The sequence below is a fragment of the Amblyraja radiata genome, chromosome 1 (assembly GCF_010909765.2).
Source record: "Amblyraja radiata isolate CabotCenter1 chromosome 1, sAmbRad1.1.pri, whole genome shotgun sequence".
Lineage (NCBI taxonomy): Eukaryota > Metazoa > Chordata > Chondrichthyes > Rajiformes > Rajidae > Amblyraja > Amblyraja radiata.
This window is the reverse complement of record NC_045956.1, coordinates 8,000,236-8,022,243: the sequence shown is the minus strand read 5'-3', so window position 1 is coordinate 8,022,243 and position 22,008 is coordinate 8,000,236. Positions and strand designations below refer to the sequence as shown.

General features: G+C 41.7%; 1 protein-coding gene across 2 annotated transcripts in view; it reads right to left on the bottom strand.

Moving 5' to 3' along the window:
- Window positions 1–22,008, bottom strand: part of bbs7 (Bardet-Biedl syndrome 7) — a 57,774-nt gene that overhangs the window by 34,542 nt on the left and 1,224 nt on the right. Inside the window, exons 2-5 of one of the 2 annotated variants that reach the window (XM_033017181.1) lie at window positions 8,797–8,862; window positions 4,323–4,385; window positions 3,132–3,307; window positions 2,581–2,767 (exon numbers count right to left, since the gene is read on the bottom strand). In XM_033017181.1, the coding sequence (XP_032873072.1) occupies window positions 2,581–2,767; window positions 3,132–3,307; window positions 4,323–4,385; window positions 8,797–8,862 (492 nt within the window). The remainder of the gene's footprint in view (window positions 1–2,580; window positions 2,768–3,131; window positions 3,308–4,322; window positions 4,386–8,796; window positions 8,863–22,008) is intronic. The other variant, XM_033017182.1, reaches the window with a different exon arrangement.

Here is a 22,008-nt window from a genome sequence, read left to right as displayed (position 1 = left end):
ATATGTAGCATTACAAATATACATAGAAAGAGAGTTTGTCCATCAAGAATAACAAGCATAATGAATCTAGGCTGTTCAAGATCAGATTTAAGTTACTTTTATTCCCACTTTTACAACTTTTCTAAGTCTACTTCTTCTTTCGTATCGCGTGCACAGCCTAAAGTTGTTGGACAACTTGTTCTATTTGATCTTCCATTTGTGCACGTCGAATTGATTGCATTAGTCGAAACAGGGCGGACCTCGTGAAGGTTGCAATCTTCCACCCCAGTCTACTTCTGATCATGGAATGAGATGCAAGTGTAGAACCAGGTTCTACCTTGATCAAGATTGACTAAAATCAGTTTGGTCTGGCTCAGCAGCCTACTATCTGGACATGAGTTAAAAAAAAAAAAAAAAAGAGATCATGGCCTAAAAATTCCTCTATTTCTTTTTGGCATTAAAACTAGTCAAGAATCTAACATCGTTTCAAAAAGTCTCAAAAAGAAAAGCAGAAAATTTGGCATTAGCAGGAACAGCAGGCATAAAGTGGTTGAATTTCCCACAATATTAGCATTCCTTCACAGATATGGACTGATTACATTGTTTAATGCACCATACGACTGGCATTGTTCTGTTGCACAGGAGTGCACAATTATGTTGATTTGGGTGGGGGGTGGGGGAGTGGAGAGGGAGATTGGAGTCTCGGTTCTCCCAGGAACCATGTGAACCTCCTGAAAAGCATTTTATGCAAAGGGCGCTTGTTGCAGGAGATTGCCTGGGAACTACCTTCAGAGGCATGAGTTCCTTTTAGAAATGCCTACGATTTGTGGAGCATCGTAGCCAAATGCCCATTTCAAGCAAGAATACAAGAGTCACAGTTAGTAAAAATGAAAGATTCCAGCTTTGCTAGTAGTTATTCACGAGGGAGACCTCAGCGTAGGTAGCCAATAAAGTTCCTGAGGGAATATTTCTGAGGGTATCTTTAGCTTTGGGAGTTCTGTGGATACTTGCGTTTGTTTGCCATCTGAGGCTTGATGTGAGGATTCCAAAAGTGCAGGTATTCAATAAGGATACGTGCTCTTACACCCCCCCCACCCCCAACCCGCCTCCTCTCCCCCAGCAAGTGTCAGCCCTTCTGTCCGAAATCTTTGTCCAGTATTTTATTTATTTCTGATCCAATGAAGATGGAACTATTTCTATTTTCACAGAATTTCTAATAACATTTTGTTTTCAGTTAGGGGGAGGGGAATTCTATGTGTGCCAAAATCATCTGTAGTGTGTTGAGCAGGATCATCGTTTAGGTCAGTTTACTTAACATTCATTTAACAACGGAGAAGCATTCTGGCTTTTAGTGCAAGATAGATGTGTCTGAGCTCTTGGTAACATGCATATACAGCTTTCAGCACTATTAAAAGATGGTTCGTCTGTAAGTGAACAGTGTGGGTTGTGGTTCAGGTAAGTGGTTGGAAATATTACCAAAAGTCAATTTTAGTTATTGCACACATATTGACATCATCTGGGTGCGAAAAACAGTGAACAGTGATCAGGGAGCAAAGAGGTCCTTCTGCAGTTGTACAGGGCCCTAGTGAGGCCACACCTGGAGTATTGTGTGCAGTTTGGTCTCCAAATTTGAGGAAGGACATTCTTGCTATTGAGGGAGTGCAGCGTAGGTTCACAAGGTTAATTCCCTGGATGGCGGGACTGTTCGTATGCTCTGGAATTTAGAAGGATGAGAGGGAATATTATTGAAACATATAAGATTATTAAGAGTTTGGACACGCTAGAGGCAGGAAACATGTGCCCGATGTTGGAGTCCAGAACCAGGGGCCACAGTTTAAGAATAAGGGGTAAGCAATTTAGAACGTAGATGAGGAAACACGTTTTCGCACAGAGAGTTGTGAGTTTGTGGAATTCTCTGCCTCAGAGGGTGGTGGAGGCCAGTTCTCTGGATACTTTCAAGAGAGCTAGATAGGGCTCTTAAAGATAGGGATATGGGGAGAAGGCAGGAACGGGATGATTAGTCATGATCACATTGAATGGCGGTGCTGGCTTGAAGGGCCGAATGGCCTACTCCTGCACCTCTTGTCTATTAACAGCGGTAATGCTGCAGCACCTTGCATCCAACAATTCATACCTTAATAAGACCTATTATAAGACTTAATAAACTTACATGCTAAATCAGTTAACATCATTCAGTATATTTATTGCCTCGGCAATGCTGGCTTTGCGGGCTTCACACAGACACCTTTCTAGGTCTAATCTTACTATCTACTTATCTCCGACTTCGTGTTAGGGACCTCTCCATCTTTTATCTTTAATACCTTCCATTATTCTCCCCAGATCATTGTTTTAATCTTTTTCCATCCGATAATCACAGATAAAGCAAAAACCTGAGAAAATATTATTTTTCCTGGACGATAAATTTTTGATTTGTGTGAAGGGGTTGTTGAGATATACCAGCAAATTTCTTGTCATTTACCATCTCTGAGAAATAAAATGTCATTACCAATTTAACTATATCTTTGTCTCAATACATTTTTCTCTAAACATGTCAGTAAATGAAATGGTCCAAGCTTATATATTAGCACTTTGCCACATTACCTTTAAAATTCTAAGCACTCGGTCTTGACAGGCCAGTACTGGTGTAATTTTGCCTACTTTTTCCACTGGCAAGCAGATGATATCATTGATCTTATCACTGGATAGGTAGTAGTCCTGATCCTTACAGTCACAATAGTGGTTATAGATATAACTTGCACACAGGAAAAGATCTGCACCAGACACATACCTGTAAGGAGACAAAGTACAGTGAGATTTCATGTTTATTTTCTACAGTGTGAAAATCACAATTTCACATCCACTTTTTTCAGTGGTGAAATTAATTGAAAGACTATGTATCATGCCTGATTACACTTTAAAATGGGCAACACGTGTAAATTCCTGAATGTAGCACACCATGCAATTTCCTGAATGAAGTACAACATCCTGATTGAAGTACACACTGGAGGAAAATTAATATATTCTCAAAAGCATAAAGAGGATTTGGCTGGTGAAGGAGAGAAAGAATACAAAACCCAACTGCCCTTGGATAAGTGGAATATTGTTAAAAAATCGGAACAAAATTAGATGTACACAATTCATGGATCACTTACAGAGCTCGAATACTTTCCATGAGATTAGTTTCAAAGGACAAGAACTGTTTTCCCTTTTTAGTGAACCCTCGCACCTCTGAGCCAACACTTATAAAGATCTTCTCCTGTGAAGTACCAACAGCTCCGCCTAGTTCCAATCTGGAAATTTTCTGTCCTGGTAAAGTCTTGAACACTGGCTGTGTGCAATTGAAATTATACATTTTAACTTCCATGAATACAGATAACTTCTGCAGTTTTAAAAACATATTCCATTAAAGTATATCAACATCTCATACGTCAAGAACGCAGTGGATAGACACAAAATGCTGGAGTAACACAGGCGGCTCTCTGGATGGAAGGAATGGGTGACGTTTCGGGTCAAAACCCTTCTTCAGTCTTTATTCGGTGTAAACCAGTACCTGCAGTTCCTTCCTACACAAGAACGCAGTGGAATATTTTCAAGTACTAGTAGACTACAAATCATTATCCCTCTACTACATGCACCGTAAAAACAAATTAAACAAAAGCTGTTCTAAAACCTGTGAAGAACTACTATGATATGTACAATCATTCCTCGGGAAAGTCAAGAAACCCTCAACAACGGTTTCAAATGAAGTCATTATGCTTTACCTGATCTTGGTCTCATGCTCACCCCAACAAAACTGTTGCAATCGGCGTGACCAAGCAAGCTCCAGCCTTGCTATTGCTGTTCTTCCATGAAGCACAGAAGGCCACAAATGACAGCCAGATTTCAACTGGTAGATCCCAAGGGGAGGTTTTTAGACCACCCCGATGGCCTTTTGATAACTCGTTCTCACAGGTTATTTTGAGCTATTTTCTTTCACTCTCTAACCTTCTGCTCAGTTTGCTGCTGTACTCTCTCATGGGAATGTACCTAAATTGAAGGTGAAACAGCTCCACTTTAAAAATCTTACATCGTTTAATTACAATATCAGCTCAGGTTTTCCCATCAAACTTTGATTCTAATTTACTTACTTCTTAATCCATTTCTTCAATCCTTGAAGGCTTCCTGTAAATCTCATTCATTTTGGTAGTTTTGTCATTTTTACTAAAAAGGCACCACACCCTCGCTATTCACCTCCCCCTCCAGAATTTTCTACTTTGCCCTGGAATCAAATCTGCCTGTTCCTCTCCAAACTACACAATCCCCTGTAATATTATTTTAAATAATTGTCTAAAATTGATACTTACAACTGCCTCTCCCTTTTTAATTCCAAAACAAGTAACCACTCCATCTTGATCTCCAATAACAACCTGGAAGTTAAAAAAAATATCAAAATAATAGAATAAAATATTTTCTAACCAGTTTGTAAAAAAAGTTCACGTTTCACATAAAATTAAAAGATCAGATGCCAGTTTCCAATAATTTCACAACATGGCAATTAAGCCCTTGCTGGGTAACCTCTCTGCTGCTATATCAAGGATGGGATTCAAACTTTCTTGTCATCCTCTCTAATAACTACACTGGAACTGGGAAATTAAATAATTAGTTTAGTATCAAATTAACTAGGCTGTCAAGCGATTCACCTTTGTTCTCACCCCTTCCCCACGCCCACTCTTGTCCATCTCCATTCTTGCTCTCTCCCTTTTTCACCCACACTTTCTATCTCTAGCTTTCTCAATGTCCACATTCCCTCCCTTCCTTAAACCCCACATCTCCCTGCCTCCTCAAATACCACCCCCTTCCCCCACTTTCTGTCTCCCATGGCATCTTCCCCTGAGAGACATTGTCCCTCTCCTTCCCTTTTCATTCCTGCCCATATAACCATATAACAATTACAGCACAGAAACAGGCCATCTCGGCCCTTCTAGTCCGTGCCGAACACTTATTCTCCCCTAGTCCCATCTACCTGCACTCAGACCATAACCCTCCATTCCTTTCCCATCCTGCCCGTTCCATCCTCACCAATCATCTCTCTCATCTCTCCTCTTTCTCATCCTTCCTCTCTCCCCCACAATTCTCCCTCGCCTCTTTTCTCTTCCCACCCTACTCTCTCCCAATTCTCACTCTCCCCCAACTCTCCTTCTCAACTCTTCCACTCCTCCTCAAACACCGACTACTCTCACCGCCCATCTCCTCTCACCCTACGCCTCTCCCCTTCCTCAACTCTCTTATTTCCAAATCCCCTCCCTCTCACTCTTACCACACTCCACTTCTGCTTTCTGTCAACCATTTTCTTCCTACTCTATCTACGCCACATAGCTCTTACCCGCCTTCTCTGCACCTTTCCTTCTACTTGTCACACCTCTCTGACCTGTCTTCTACTCTCTCTGTGCCCTTGTTGCTCTGTGGTCTCTACCCACATAGTTCTTCCCCTATCCTATATATCCAAGGACACTATGGGAAGCTGGTGAAGAAGTTGCAGGTGCCCTGGCTGAGATATACGAGTCATCATTAGATACGGATCAGGTGTCAGATGACTGGAGGGTGGTTAATGTTGTGCCTCTTTTTAAGAGGGGATGCAAGGAAAAGCCTGGGAACTTTAGAGTAGTGAGCCTAATGATACAATACGTTAAGATAAAACTTTATTCATCCTCAGAGGGAAATTGGTCTGCCAACCGTCACAACACACAAGGTACACAAAAACTTGAAATTAAAAGTTTGCTGTCTGCCGTGTGCACGGAGCCTTCACCAGAACGAGCAACAAACAAACATCTGTGGTAGGCAAGTCACTGGAGAGTATTCTGAGGGATAAGCTATATATGTGTGTTCGGGATAGTCAGAATAGTTTTATACGAGTGGAATCATGTCCCATGAATGAGATTGTTTTTTGACCTGGTGAGCCATGGCCATACCGCGCTCGCCTGTTGTGCAACCGGGAGAGGAAAGCCGCTGAGACCGTCCCTGCACGCCCCGAGGACCGGGAACTGGTGAGGAGAAGGAGGGAGTCGGTGACAGTGGTGTATGCTGAACAAGGGATGGTAGGAAGAACCGAAGAGTCTTACCTTCCGTGCCTTCAAGTTCGGCTGCGAGAGACGCCCCCTGGGGCACGAGGATTGAAGATGGGCTGGGAAAGGAGAAGGATGGTGGTTCGTGGGATGACTATATGGAGGTGACAACTACAACAGGCCTCGATGGCCAGTTGCAGCTGGCAGTGTGAAATGGCGCCAAAACCGCTAAATTATGTGCTAAGCGTGTATTGTACTTACGTATGGCAATAATCTCAATGATCTGTGTACTAAAAAAGAATCTCATTGTATCATGGTAATAATAAAGAAACCGTTGAACCCTTGGAGATATAGCTAAAAGGGTTGATGAGGGCAAACCCGTGCATATTGTCTGTATGGACTTTCTCAAGGCATCTGATAAGGTAACGCGTGGGAAGCTGCTTGGAAGGTTAGATCGCACAGATCCAAAGAGAACTAGCCAATTGGATAGAAAATTGGCTTCATGGAAGGAAGCGGAGGAATGCTGTTTTTCGAACTAGAGGCCTGTTTCTAGTGGTGTGCCTCAGGGATCGGTGCTGGGCCAATTGCAGTTTGTGCTTTATATCAACGATTTGGATGAGTACTTATAAGGCATGATAGTAAGTTTTCAGAAGATATCAAAGTGGGTGGTGTCGTAGATAGCGAAGGTGATTTTCAAAAATTACAGCAGGATCTTGACCAGGTGGGCTGAGGAATGGTTAATGGAATTTAATGTAGACAATAGACAAAAGGCCATTCGGTCCTTCGAGCCAGCACCGCCATTCAATGTGAACATGGCTGATCATCCCCAATCAGTACCCCGTTCCTGCCTTCTCACCCAGAGAGTTGTGAATCTGTGGAATTCCCTGCCACAGAAGGCAGTGGAGGCTAATTCAATGGACGTTTTCAAGAGAGAGTTAGATTTAGCTCTTAGGGCTAACGGAATCAAGAGATATGGGGAGAAAGCAGGAACGGGGTACTGATTTTGGATGATCAGCCATGATCATGTTGAATGGCGATGCTGGCTTGAAGGGCCGAATGGCCTACTCCTGCACCTATTTTCTATGTTTCTATGCATGTATATACAATGCATTCAGAAAGTATTCAGACCCCTTCACTTTTTCCGCATTTTGTTACTTTACAGCCTTATTTTAAAATGGATTAAATTCTTTTTTTTTTATCATCAATCTACAGACAATACCCCAGAATGACGAAGCAAAAACAGGTGTTTAGAAATCTTTACAAAGTAATAAAAAATAAAGAACTATCACATTTATATAAGTATTCAGACCCTTTGCTATGACACTCAAAATTGAGCTTAGGTTCATCCTGTTTCCATTGATTATCCTTGAGATGTTTCTACAACATGATTGTAATCCATCAGTGGTAAATTAAATTGATTGGACATGATTTGGAAAGGCACATGACAGCCCCCTTGGAGTTTGCCAAAAGGCATGAGAAACAAGATTATCTGGTCTGATGAAACCAAGATTGAACTCTTCGGCCTGAATGCCAAGCATCACGTCTGGTGGAAACCAGGCACCTCTCATCACCTGGCCAATACCATACCTAGGGTGAAGCATCATGTTGTGGGGATGTTTTTCAGCGGCAGGAACTGGGAGACTAGTCAGGATCGAGGGAAATATGAACGGAGCAAAGTACAGAGAGATCTTTGATGAAAACCTGCTCCAGAGTGTTCTGGACCTCAGACTGGGGCGGAGGTTCACCTTCCAATAGGACAACGACCCTAAGCACACAGCCAAGACAACGCAGGAGTGGCTTTGTGACAAATCTGTGAATGTCCTTGAGTGGCCCAGCCATAGCCCAAACTTATAATATTAGAATAAGGCTGTAACGTAACAAAATGTGGAAAAAGGGAAGGGGTCTGAATACTTTCTGAATGCACGGTAGTTCCTTGCAAGTGATGTCAATGGTAGATAGGGTGGTCAAGAAGGATTTCAGCACATTAGTCTTCTTCAGTCAGGGTATTGAGATGAGAAGTTATGTTATAGTACTACAAGACATTAATGAGGCCACATTTGGAGAATTGTGTTCAGTTTTTGTCACCCTGGTATAGAAACGAAAGTGATCCTCACTTCCATATCCTTCCCCTTAATCTCCAAGGTATTTCACTACAGTCCACACATATCCCTCATCAACTACACATTCTGCCCCTCCCCTACTCTTATTCCCACTCTGTCCCAATTATTCCTTCCCTCATCTCCTTACTTTCCCCAACCTCATCTCTCTATCTTCTCAGCCCCTCCACCACTCAGTACCTTGCTCTTCTTCTCCCCTTTGCTCGCTTCCCCTCCTTTCTCCTCCTTCCCCTACTTTCTCACTGCTCCGTTTCTGCTCTTTCCTCGCCTCCCATTTCTCCCTTTCATCACAGTGGCCCTGAGATTTATATTCAGTTTATAAATAGAAATTTGGTGCTAATTTTGAAAGGTACTGACATTTTGAAAAAATCAATTTGCCCTATATGTGACTCTGCACATGTGTGATTGTTATAGTAAGTCAGTCATTTCAAGGCAACGTTGGCCTTGTTAGGGTAGCCCAGATCTTGTTTTCAATTCTAATTTCTTTCAATTATAATGTTTCATATTAATTCACACGATGAATCCATTATTTTTTTGAGTGAACATAAAAATATAACTATTATCTAAAAAGCTGTGATGTTAACTCATGCAACTAATGCAATAATTGTACCAAATCATAAATATATCAATTTAGATTAACTGATGGTTTTAAAATTAACCTTTTGGGTTATTCTGCGTCCTGATGCAGGTAAGAGCTTCATAGTCTTCTGGGAAGTAACTCCCACCTTTGTTGAAAGAAGAAAGACAAATTTAACATTACCCCAACATTAAAAAATGTTTATCTGAATATACAACTTACTGCAGGATGTTTAATGGAATATGAAAGTAATACAAACGTATCTTGCTCGTTACTCTCATAAGATTTTTACTTGAAATTTAACAAAGCAGTACATTAAGGAAAGATCAGAGAAAGGACCTTAGTCCACCACATTCTATTAAATTTTCACAAGCCATATACAGTTAAAATAATTTCCTGGTCCATCCAAGTTAATTCAACACAAAAAAATAAAACTATTGTGGCCCTCGCTACAGCATCCAAATCCTTTTAAGCTAATTCCAGGGATTTTTCATTCATTCTCAGTGAATATGTAATATAATATCAATCAATATAATAGCATTATTTCTGTGAGGAATCTCTGACAAGAAATTGGTATCTTTACAGAGTCGTAAATATAACCTGTGGAAACGAAAAGCTGAAATGGATTATTTGTTTGCCAATGACATTTAGCGATCATCAGTGTAAAAATGGGTCATCATTTTATACACTTAAATCTTGCATGGAATAGGCTGAGCAACAATAATGACAAACATGAATTTGAAGGAACAGCTCACGACTGAAACGGCTTTCGTATTATGTTATAAGCTTATGATACAAAAGTTAGTGGTTTTGCAAATAGTGAAGATGGTTGTGAAAGATTGCAGCAGGATCTGGATCGATTGACCAGGTGGGCGGAGGAATGTTTGATGGAATTTAATACAGAAAAGTGTGAGGTGTTGCATTTTGGGATGTCGAACAAGGGCAGGACCTACACAGTAAATGGTAGGCCTCTGGGTAGTGTTGTAGAGCAGAGGGATCTGTGAGTACAGGTGCATGGTTCCTTGAATCCCAAGTCGCAGGTAGATAATGTGGTCAAAAAGGCTTTTGGCACTTTGGCCTTCATCAGTCATAGTATTGAGTATAGAAGTTAGGAGATCATGTTGCAGTTGGTGAGATCGCATTTAGAATATTATGTTCAGTTCTGGGCACCATGTTATAGGAAAGATATTGGAAGCTTGAAAGGGTTCAGAAAAGATTTATGAGATTGTTGCCAGGACTAGAGGGTTTGAGCTATAGGGAGAGGTTGAGTCGGCTGGGTCTCTATTCCTTGGAGCGCTGGAGGATGATGGGAGATCTTATAGAGGTATACAAAATCATGCGCGGAATAAATCGGGTAGATGCACAGTCTTTTGCTCAGAGTAGGGGAATCAAGGACCAGAGGAGATAGGTTCAAGGTGAAGCGGAAAAGATTTAGTAGCAATCTGAGGGGTAACCTTTTCACCCAAAGGGTGGTGGGTGTATGGAACAAGCTGCCAGAGGAGGTAGTTGTGGTTGGGACTATCCCATCGTTTAAGAAACAATTATACAGGTGCATGGATAGGACAGGTTTGGAGGGATATGGACACACACAAGTGGGGCTAGTGTAGCTGGGACATTGTTGGCTGGTGTGGGCGAATTGGGCCGAAGGGCCTGTTTCCACACTGTATCACCCCAAGACTCTCATTTGAAGATGTTTATTTAGTGCTTCAATAACCCATCCTAGTAGGGTTTCTTCAGCAAACGGTCCATCAACTTGGCTCCTCACAATCTGTATAGGTTGCAATGCCTTCAAAGCATTCGTTCCGATAAGTAGGTCAACACCAGAATTTATTTTAGATATTTTGACATCCTTCAAGTAAGGCCATTGTCTCAAGTCTTCACATCTGGGTATATTTTGACGAGCAACAGGCATGGTCTCATGTGTATACACTTCAGATATTGGTATAAAATTATCTTCATCCAGACTGTATAAAGGAGAGGAGCCTGAGGTCGTGGTACATATAGGTACCAACGACATAGGTAGAAAAAGAGAAGAGGTCCTGAAAGGAGAATTTAAGGAGTTAGGAAGAGAGTTAAGGAGAAGGACCGCAAAGGTAACAATCTCAGGATTACTGCCTGTGCCACGCGACAGTGAGAGTAGGAATGGAGCGAGGTGGAGGATAAATGCGTGGCTGAGGGACTGGTGCAGTGGGCATGGATTCAAGTTTCTGGATCATTGGGACCTCTTTTGGAGAAGGTGTGACCTGTACAGAAAGGACGGGTTGCACTTGAACCCGAGGGGGACTAATATCCTGGCGGGGAGATTTGCAAAGGCTACTGGGGAGACTTTAAACTAGAACAGTTGGGGGGAGGGACTCAAATAGGGAAAGCTAGCAGTCAGTGTGTGAGGCAGGAGGCAGAGAAGGGTAGCACTCGGACCCAAAATGTAGGGGAGAAAGAAGAAAAAGATAATAAACAGAATAAGAGGGAGTGGGTTTCTTAAATGTGTATATTTTAATGCTAGGAGCATTGTAAGAAAGGTGGATGAGCTTAGAGCCTGGATTGACACCTGGAAGTATGATGTTGTGGCGATCAGTGAAACATGGTTGCAGGAGGGCTGTGATTGGAAACTAAATATTCCAGGATTTTGTTGCTTCAGGTGTGATAGAATTGGAGGGGCAAGAGGTGGAGGTGTTGCATTGCTTGTCAGGGAAGATATTACAGCAGTGCTTTGGCAGGATAGATTAGAGGGCTCGTCTAGGGAGGCTATTTGGGTGGAACTGAGAAATGGGAAAGGAGTAGCAACACTTATAGACCGCCAAATGGGGAGCAAGAATTGGAAGAGCAAATATGTAAGGAGATCGCAGATATTAGTAGTAAGCACAAGGTAGTGATTGTGGGAGATTTCAATTTTCCACACATAGACTGGGAAACACATTCTGTAAATGGGCTGGATGGTTTGGAGTTTGTAAAATGTGTGCAGGATAGTTTTTTGCAGCAATACATAGAGGTACCTACTAGAGAAGGGGCGGTGTTGGACCTCCTGTTAGGAAATTAGACAGGTCAGGTGGCAGAGGTATGTGTTGGGGAACAGTTCGGGTCCAGTGATCACAATACCATTAGTTTCAATATAATTATGGGCCTAGGGTTGAGATTTTTGATTGGAGAAAGGCTAACTTTGAGGAGATGCGAAAGGATTTAAAAGGAGTGAATTGGGACATTTTGTTTTATGGGAAGGATGTAGAAGAGAAATGGAGGACATTTAAAGGGGAAATTTTATGAGTACAGAATCTTTATGTCCCTGTTCGGTTGAAAGGAAATAGTAAAAATTGGAAAGAGCCATGGTTTTCAAGGGAAATTGGACACTTGGTTCAGAAGAAGAGAGAGATCTACAATAATTATAGGCAGCATGGAGTAAATGAGGTGCTTGAGGAGTATAAAGAATGTAAAAAGAATCTTAAGAAAGAAATTAGAAAAGCTAAAAGAAGATATGAGGTTGCTTTGGCAAGTAAGGTGAAAGTAAATCCAAAGGGTTTCTACAGCTATATTAATAGCAAAAGGATAACGAGGGATAAAATTGGTCCATTAGAGAGTCAGAGTGGACAGCTATCTGCAGAGCCAAAAGAGATGGGGGAGATATTGAACAATTTCTTTTCTTCGGTATTCACCAAGGAGAAGGATATTGAATTATGTGAGGTAAGGGAAACAAGTAGAGTAGCTATGGATACTATGAGATTCAATGAAAAAGAAGTACTGACACTTTTGAAAAATATAAAAGTGGGTAAGTCTCCAGGTCCTGACAGGATATTCCCTAGGACATTGAGGGAAGTTAGTGTAGAAATAGCAGGGGCTATGACAGAAATATTTCAAATGTCATTAGAAACGGGAATAGTGCCGGAGGATTGGCGTACTGCACATGTTGTTCCATTGTTTAAAAAGGGTTCTAAGAGTAAACCTAGCAATTATAGACCTGTTAGTTTGACGTCAGTGGTGGGCAAATTAATGGAAAGGATGCTTAGAGATAATATATATAAGCATCTGGATAAACAGGGTCTGATTTGGAACAGTCAACATGGATTTGTGCCTGGAAGGTCATGTTTGACTAATCTTCTTGAATTTTATGAAGAGGTTACTCGGGAAATTGATGAGGGTAAAGCAGTGGATGTTGTATACATGGACTTCAGTAAGGCCTTTGACAAGGTTCCTCATGGAAGGTTGGTTAAGAAGGTTCAATTGTTGGGTATTAATGGTGGAGTACCAAGATGGATTCAACAGTGGCTGAATGGGAGATGCCAGAGAGTAATGGTGGATGGCTGTTTGTCAGGTTGGAGGTCAGTGACTAGTGGGGTGCCACAGGGATCTGTGTTGGTCCACTGTTGTTTGTCATGTACATCAATGATCTGGATGATGGTGTGGTAAATTGGATTAGTAAGTATGCAGATGATACTAAGATAGGTGGTGTTGTGGATAATGAAGTAGATTTTCAAAGTCTACAGAGAGATTTAGGCCATTTGGAAGAGTGGGCTGAAAGATGGCAGATGGAGTTTAATGCTGATAAGTGTGAGGTGCTACATCTTGGCAGGACAAATCAAAATAGGACGTGCATTGGTAAATGGTAGTGAATTGAGGAATGCAGTTGAACTGAGGGATCTAGGAATAACTGTGCACAGTTCCCTGAAGGTGGAATCTCATGTAGACAGGGTGATAAAGAAAGCTTTTGGTGTGCTGGCCTTTATAAATCAGAGCATTGAGTATAGAAGTTGGGATGTAATGTTAAAATTGTACAAGGCATTGGTGAGGCCAATTCTGGAGTATGGTGTACAATTTTGGTCGCCTAATTATAGGAAGGATGTCAACAAAATAGAGAGAGTACAGAGGAGATTTACTAGAATGTTGCCTGGGTTTCAGCAACTAAGCTACAGAGAAAGGTTGAAGGTTCAAAGGTTCAAAGGTTCAAAGGTTGATTTATTGTCACATACACCTAGATGTAGTGAAATTCTTTTTGCCAATGCAGCACATAAAAAAGAATACAAACATAACAATAATAAATAGCTTTAACATAAAAACATCCCCCCACAATGGTTCCCATTATGGGGGAAGGCACAGAGTCCAGTCCCATCCCCAATGTCCACCCATAGTCGGGCCTATTGAGGCCTCCACAGTTGCCTCTACAGAGGCCCGATGTTCCAGGCCGTCCTCGCCGGGTGATGATGTTCCGGCGTCGGGAGAGTCCTCTCAGCGGCATGGGAACCCTGGAACGGCCGCCTCCCTACTCGAGACCGTGGCTTCCGGAGCCGACAAGGCCGCGCCGAATGGAGCTCAACTGGCGAACTGGTCGAGAGATCCCAGGCTCCCGATGGAAAGTTCAGCGCCGCCGCCCGCAGCCGCTCCTCAGACCCGCAGCTCCGCAACGGACCCAGCTCACCGGAGTTCCAGCTCAGCGACCCAGGCAAGGCACTGCCCGCCCCGCAATGGCGCTCCAGCGCTGCACCGCCGTCCTCAGACCCGCAGCTCCGCCGCCGCCGATGCCGGTGCCACCGCCGCCGATGCCGAGGCTCCGGGCGGTCCCCTCGCTCCTCGGACCCGCAGCTCCGCAGCCGCCGCCGATACCGCCGCCGCCGATGCCGAGGCTCCGGGCGGTCCCCTCAGGAAATGCCGCTCCAGGCCTGCTGGTAGGCCGCGAGGACGGGTCGAAAGTGCAGCCCGGAGAAAAGCTGCATCTCCGACCAGGTAGGGACCTTGAAAATTAGTTTCCCCCTTCCCCCCCCCTCCCCACACATAAAAAAGCTAGAACTCCTTAAAAACAAAACACTAAACTAACTAAAAATAAGAAAAAAGAAATGAAAAATAGACAGCTGCAGGCTAGGCAGCCATACCCCCTACAGGTCGGCGCCAAGTTAGGTCTTTATTCTTTGGAGCGCAGAAGGTTAAGGGGGGACTTGATAGAGGTCTTTAAAATGATGAGAGGGATAGACAGGGTTGACGTGGATAAGCTTTTCCCACTGAGAGTAGGGAAGATTCAAACAAGACGACATGACTTGAGAATTAAGGGACAGAAGTTTAGGGGTAACATGAGGGGGAACTTCTTTACTCAGAGAGTGGTAGCTGTGTGGAATGAGCTTCCAGTGGAGGTGGTGGAGGCAGGTTCGATTTTATCATTTAAAAATAAATTGGATATTATGGACGGGAAAGGAATGGAGGGTTTTGGTCTGAGTGCAGGTAGATGGGACTAGGGGAGAATAAGTGTTCGGTACGGACTAGAAGGGCCGAGATGGCCTGTTTCCGTGCTGTAATTGTTATATGGTTATACTTGTAATGTAATAACTAATGCACTCTATCTTCATTCATGGTACGGAATCGAATTTTAATCACTTCCCCTGTGATGTCCAGCCTTCTCATCAGGTTTTCTGTGCAAAAGGTAGCTGAACTTCCGTGATCCAAAAGTGCATTTGTTTCCAACACTGTATTCGTCTTGCTATTCCTTACCTGTACTGGTAAGATAGAGAAGATACAGGCTTCTACCCCGGCCCCAATATGAACAGTTACTTGAGGCGAGGTAACAACATCACTAGTAGCTGGCTTCTCCTGTTCTGTTTGCTCTGGCTCCATCTCCTCTATTTGCTCTGGTGGCTTCTTTACAATGTGAAGTGCTTCGGGATGATTTTGCGTGCACTTATCTCAAGTAATAGGACTTTCAGTCTTTCACCATGTGTCCTTTTTTCAAACATCCAAAACAGATTTCAAGAAATCCACCTTTTCTTTATATTCCTTCTTCTTGAATCTTATGGTGTGACCAACTTCATCACATAACAAACAAAATCCTTTTTTGCTTGATAGTAAATACATCTCCTTTCATTCCGCCTGTCGTTTCCACAGGTATTATAGCGGTCGCAAAACTGCCTCCCTTGGGTCCTGATCTTCCTTCAGTTTTGGTAAAGGTAGAATCTTTGACAGTTGCAATTGGTTTATGATCTTCAATACTCCTGTGGCGTGGCTATAACATGTACCGTCCTTGCTTTTCCAAAAAATCCACCAGGTCTGGTAGCATGGCTACTCGCTTCTTCTTATCCAATATTCGGCCTGCTTTATCTCTCCACTTTTCTCTATGTCTTGTGGGAGCTTTTTAATGATGGCTCTAGTATTACTAACAAGATTCATTTTCTCCATGTGGCCGAGATTTTTCATCGAGCTGCAACAACTTCTAAGAAATATTGCATAATTACTCAATGCATCCACATCTTCTGGCTTGATTTCTTTGTGTCTTGTTCCAGCTGTTCATTCCGTTGCCTCATCTGTTCTTCCTGTTGCCTCAACTGTTCTTTTATCTGTTCTTCTTCTCGCTCAATCTAGTCAAGTATACATTAGACAGTTGTTTTATTTAAGTTACAGAACTATGACTAAGAATGTTGATGGGTATATGAAAAGGTAAAGATCAATAAGAGCAAATGTGGGTTCCTTTAGATAGGTATGTTGCAAAGCCTACCTGAAGCGTCGCTGAAAATCTGTCGCTGCGGGTGTGCGCGATTTTGGCGCCGTTTAGAGGGGGGGCGGGTTTAAAACGCGATTTTCTCTAGGCTGTTCAAATCGAAGATGTTCAGCCTAGTTAATTATTAACGAAAAATCGCTGGAAGACCCCGTCGCAAAAGCTATTATTAGTTTTAAAGGCCTCGTATAATAGTTATAGTAGTTTAAAAATCAATCTCTAAACCCGCGACCACCGGCAGCTGTCAGGGTCTCATAGAGCAAACAACTGAAGGTATGCTGCATATTTTTACATTAAAAAGGGCTTCTTAAGATCCCTTTATACAAAGTTTAATATTGCGAGTAGCTCATTTTGGGCCCATTATATCCCGCAGTATTTTTCTGGGCATTTGAGGGCACAAATCTACCGCAATGTGAACGTTCTAAACCAGCGCGTTCACAGGATCCCACTAGAAAGCTGATTTAAAATGGACTTTAATTTACAGCAATTAAACACTAAATTCCTTCCATTTGGCCTATAAATTAATGTAAATGAGATTTAAAAATCATGTTTTATTGTGAATTATTTATGAATATTATTTGGACACTTAGGCTATTTAAAAATGTTAATCATTTATTAAGAAATGGATAGATGTTTAGATCTAGTAATTGAAGTTTGAAATTAGCTACACTTGGGTAACTAACTAATTATATGCTTTAATTTCAGGTCATCCTAGAAAGATTAATTTATATTTGTTTCAGAATGGTTCAATCTACGATAACTGAAAATTTCATTCAGTTCTCTTAATTTTTAAGAAGGTTATGGGCTTTTGACTGTCCACGATCACAGCTTTTTTGTTATGTCCATAGAAAATCAATAGGGAACAAGATGCTCATTTCCCAGTATGAAAATGGCCATAACTTTTTAAATACTTGAGATATGAAAGTGAATTAGGTGTCAAATTAAACTTCTTTTTATGCTTTATCTGATGGGATAAATTACAGACTTGATTTTTTAAATCTCAAAATTTTGTAACATTGCTACTTTAGAGACAGGAGGGTTTTTATATTGGAGAATAAAGAAATGGAAGAGAAATTAAACAAATACTTTGTAGTTTTCTTGACAGAAGATAAAAAAAAAGTCTGCCAAAAATACTAGCGGGAAAAAGGAAATCAGAAAAGCACTTTTCACTACCATCATCTGTCTCCTATCACCAAGCCAATTTTGGATCTAAATTAACCACCTTGCCTTGGATTTCCTGTGCATTACCCTTCCGGACCAGCCTACCACTTAGGACCTTGTCAAATACCATAAAGTCCATATAAACAATTTTTACTACTGTCACCTTTGTCAATCTCATAGCTATCTCTTAAAAAAACTCAAATTTGTGAGATAAGATTTCCCCCGAACAAAGCCATGATGGCTATCACTGATAAGCCCTGCCTTTCCATATTTACGTAGATCTTGCCCCATTGAAATGTTTTCAATAATTTCCTTACCACTGGAATAAGGCTTACCAAACTAGTTAGCTGGCCTATTCCTGAGATCATTCTTAAACAAAGGACAACATTAGCCATCCTGCAGTCTTCTTGGACTTCATCTGGGAGTAATGAAAATGCAAAAAAATCTCCAACAGAACATCAGTGATATCCTTCCTTGTTTCCCAATGCTTTCAAGAATAAATCTCATGTGACCCTGGGGATGTATCCACCCTTCTCCTTAATCTTACCTGCCCTCATTACTTACCAGATTTACTCCTAAACGTAGCTAGACTAGCTCACAGATCCTGAGACGCCTTGCTATCTAAGACTAATATAAACAGTTGTCAGTCGTAAACGCTGAGCCCTTTGTGTTACAGAAGAGCTGAGGAATGTGTCCTAACGAAAAAGCATGTGGTCTGTGACCAAATGGCCTGTAACCTGAGAACGGCCACACTAACAAACTACTTTTAAATATACATTATATAAGATACATTTAATACAAAAAATAATATCTACTATAATCCAAGGCCACCAAATTCAAGTGCAGTTTCATACCACTTTCAGCAGGGTGCAAGGCCACCAAATTCAGTGCAGTTTCATATCACTTCAAGCTGGATCCAAGGCCGCCAAATTCAAGTGCAGTTTCATTCCACTTCAAGCAGGATGCAAGGCCGCCAAATTCAAGTGCAGTTTCATTCCATTTCAAGCAGGGTGCAAGGCCATCAAATTCAAATGCAGCTTCATACCATTTCATGCAGGGTGAAACCACCATAAAACCACACAAAACACCAAACTCACAGTTCAGTAGACATTCAGTGTGTTCAGTTGATTCACAGCTCAGAGTCGTTACCTCTTCCTCCCCCATCATGCAGAGACTGAGCCACACCCACACTTCCGGGTTTTATAACCCCTCCCCCTCCCACCGGAAAAGGTGTAGCCTTCATGGCGTGATTGACAGGAGAGAGATTCTCAACATATTTTAAAAACTAATAACACTTTTATTTTTCATTGATGGGAAGCATTATCTGCACCTGCTCAGCGGAGGGCGACTGAGTAAGACGGCCAAAAATCACAGCCGTAAGTGGTAGCATTTTATCTAAAATCAATATACAGTGCAAACAGGAAATAAGTGCATTTGCAGTAGTGCCTTTTAACTTCAAGCCAAAGCACCCAAGGCGTCGTTAGCTTTTAGAAATGTTTGAATGGTGCACTGACTGGATGACATTTTACAATTTCGTTGTACATGGTTCATGTTACAATGACAATAAAGAAACTATTCTATTCTATTTGCAGTAAGTAGTGCCTTTCAACTTCAAGCCAAAGCACCCAAGCCGCCATTTGCAGTAAGTAGAGCCTTTCAGCTTCAAGCCAAAGCACCCAAGCCGCCATTTGCAGTAAGTAGTGCCTTTCAGCTTCAAGCCAAAGCACCCAAGCCGCCATTTGCAGTAAGTAGTGCCTTTCAACTTCGCCAAAGCACCCATTTGCAGTAAGCAGTGCCTTTTAACTTCAAGCCAATTTAACTGCTGGGCGGAACAGTGGTAGATGGAATTTAATCCAGGCTAGTGTAAGGTAATACACTTTGGGAGGTCAAATTCTGGTAGGACATACAGTTGGGGCGTCATGTTGCAGCTGTACAAACACATTGGTTGGAATGCACTTGAAATATTGTGTCCAGTTCTTTTTATCACATAAGGATATGGAAAAGGATGTGAAAGCAATAGAGGATGTTATCAGGATGTTGCACGGAATGGAGGGCTATAGTTAAGAGAGAGATTGGATAGGCTGGGTTTACTCTCACTGGAATATAGATCAAGGGGTGACCTTCTGAAAGTTTATAAAATTGAGGGGCATGGATAGGATAGTGAGAAAAATTGAATTGCAATCAAGATTCACCAGATTATTTTCTGGGATGGCAGGTTTGCCAATATTCTCTTAAATTAACAGTAACATTTACTGAAACATAAAATTGTTTCAGGGATTGTCAGTGATGACTCGGCAATTTCAGTGCCCTCCATAATGTTTGGGACAAAGACCCATCATTTATTTATTTGCCTCTGTACTCCACAATTTGAGATTTGTAATAGAAAAAAAAAATCACATGTGGTTAAAGTGCACATTATTATTAAAGGGTATTTTTATACATTTTGGTTTCACCGTGTAGAAATGACAGCAGTGTTTATACATAGTCCAGTCCCCCCCCCCCCCCCCCCCCCCCCATTTCAGGGCACCATCATGTTTGGGACACAGCAATGTCATGTAAATGAAAGTAGTCATGTTCAGTATTTTGTATCCTTTGCATGCAATGACTGCCTGAAGTCTGTGATTCATGGACATCACCAGTTGCTGGGTGTCTTCTCTGGTGATGCTCTCTGCAAGGCCTGTATTGCAGCTTATGTTTGTTTTGGGGGGTAGTCCCCTTCAGCATATAAAAGGCATGCTCAATTGGGTTCAGATCAGGTGATTGACTTGGCCACTCAAGAATTGAATATTTTTTAGCTTTGAAAAACTCCTTTGTTGCTTTAGCAGTATGTTTGGGATCATTGTTTTGCTGTAGAATGAACCGCCAGCCAATGAGTTTTGAGGTATTTGTTTGAACTTGAGTAGATAGGATGTATCTATACACTTCAGGATTAATTATGCTACTACCATCAGCAGTTGTATCATCACTGAAGATAAGTGAGCCAGTACCTTCAGCAGCCTACATGCGCAGGCCAAAACACCCCCACCACCATGTTTCACAGATGAGGTGGTATGCTTTGGATCTTGGGCAGTTCCTTGTCTCCTCCATACTTTGCTCTTTCCATCACTCTGATATAAGTGAATCTTCGTCTCATCTGCCCATAAGACCATTTCCAGAACTGTGGTTGCTATTTTAAGTACTTCTTGGCAAACTGTAACCTGGCCATCCTATTTTTGCAGCTAACTAGTGGTTTGCATCTTGCAGTGTAGCCTCTGTATTTCTGTTCAAGAAGTCTTCTGCGGACAGTGGTCATTGACAAATCCACACCTGACTCCTGAAGCTTGTTTCTGATCTGTCGGACAGGTGTTTGAGGATTTTTCTTTATTAAAGAGAGAATTCTTCTGTCATCAGCTGTGGAGGTCTTCCTTGGCCTGCCAGTCCCTTTGCGATTAGTAAGCTCACCAGTGCTCTTTCTTCTTAATGATGTTCCAAACAGTTGATTTTGGTAAGCCTAAGGTTTGGCTGATGTCTCAAACAGTTTTATTCATGTTTCTCAGTCTCATAATGGCTTCTTTGACTTTCATTGGCACAACTTTGGGTCTCATGGTGTTAAACAGCAACAAAAGTTTCCAAAGATGATGGAAAGACTGGAGGAAAGACTAGGTGCTGAGAGCTCTCTTATACCTGCATTAAGGAGGCAATCAAAAACACCTGAGCAATTACAAACACCTGTGAAGTCATGTGTCCCAAACATTATGGTGCCGTGAAATGGGGGGACTATGTATAAACACAGCTGTAATTTCTACATGGTGAAACCAAAATGTATAAAAATACCCTTTAATAAAATCTGACAATGTGCACTTTAACCACATGTGATTTTATTTCTATTACAAATCTCAAATTATGGAGCACAGAGACAAATAACTAAATGATGGGTATTTGGCCCAACATTTTCCTTGCCTAAGCAGTCTAGAACTAGAGATATCAGTCATTCTGGAATGATATGAAGAAACATTTCTTCACTCATGAAGATGCTGAATCTTTGGATTAATAAAAAATCATAAGACTGAGGAAACACAATAATTTAATTAATTCAAGACAGCAAGTGTGGTTTTCTGGATAAATGTGAATCAAAGGATATGAGAAGTGCAAGAAAGCTGTGAAGAGGTACAATAGATCTGCCATGATCTTCACAAAGTAATGCCATAGAAGAAGTAAAGCATTATAGCTCCTTATATCATTATAAGTAAATAAGGACGTGAATACACTTGACGAAGAAGATGTTATAATGATATTTCCTCGGTCAGGACACAGGATCAATTATGCAAGGTTGACATGACGAGTTTCTTCTCACCAATGATCTGAATCTGAATTCCATATCCCAGAAATATGGGTGCCGAGTCATAATTATCTTTATCTATCTATCTATCTTCTATCTATATCTATATATATATATATATATATATATATATATATATTACTAAATCTCTGATCTTGACCGCTTTTGGCCGACTGTGCTGCGATTTCCCAGAGAACGCCGCCACCTACGGCCGTCGTTTTTGGCCACCTCGCTCAGAGCCCCCCTCTGCCGTATGAGTGCGGAGGGTTTTTTTCGTCGATGAAAAATGAGAGATATTAATGTTTTTACAAAATTTCTCATTCTCTCTGCTGCCCCTGCTGGCGGCAGGGGGA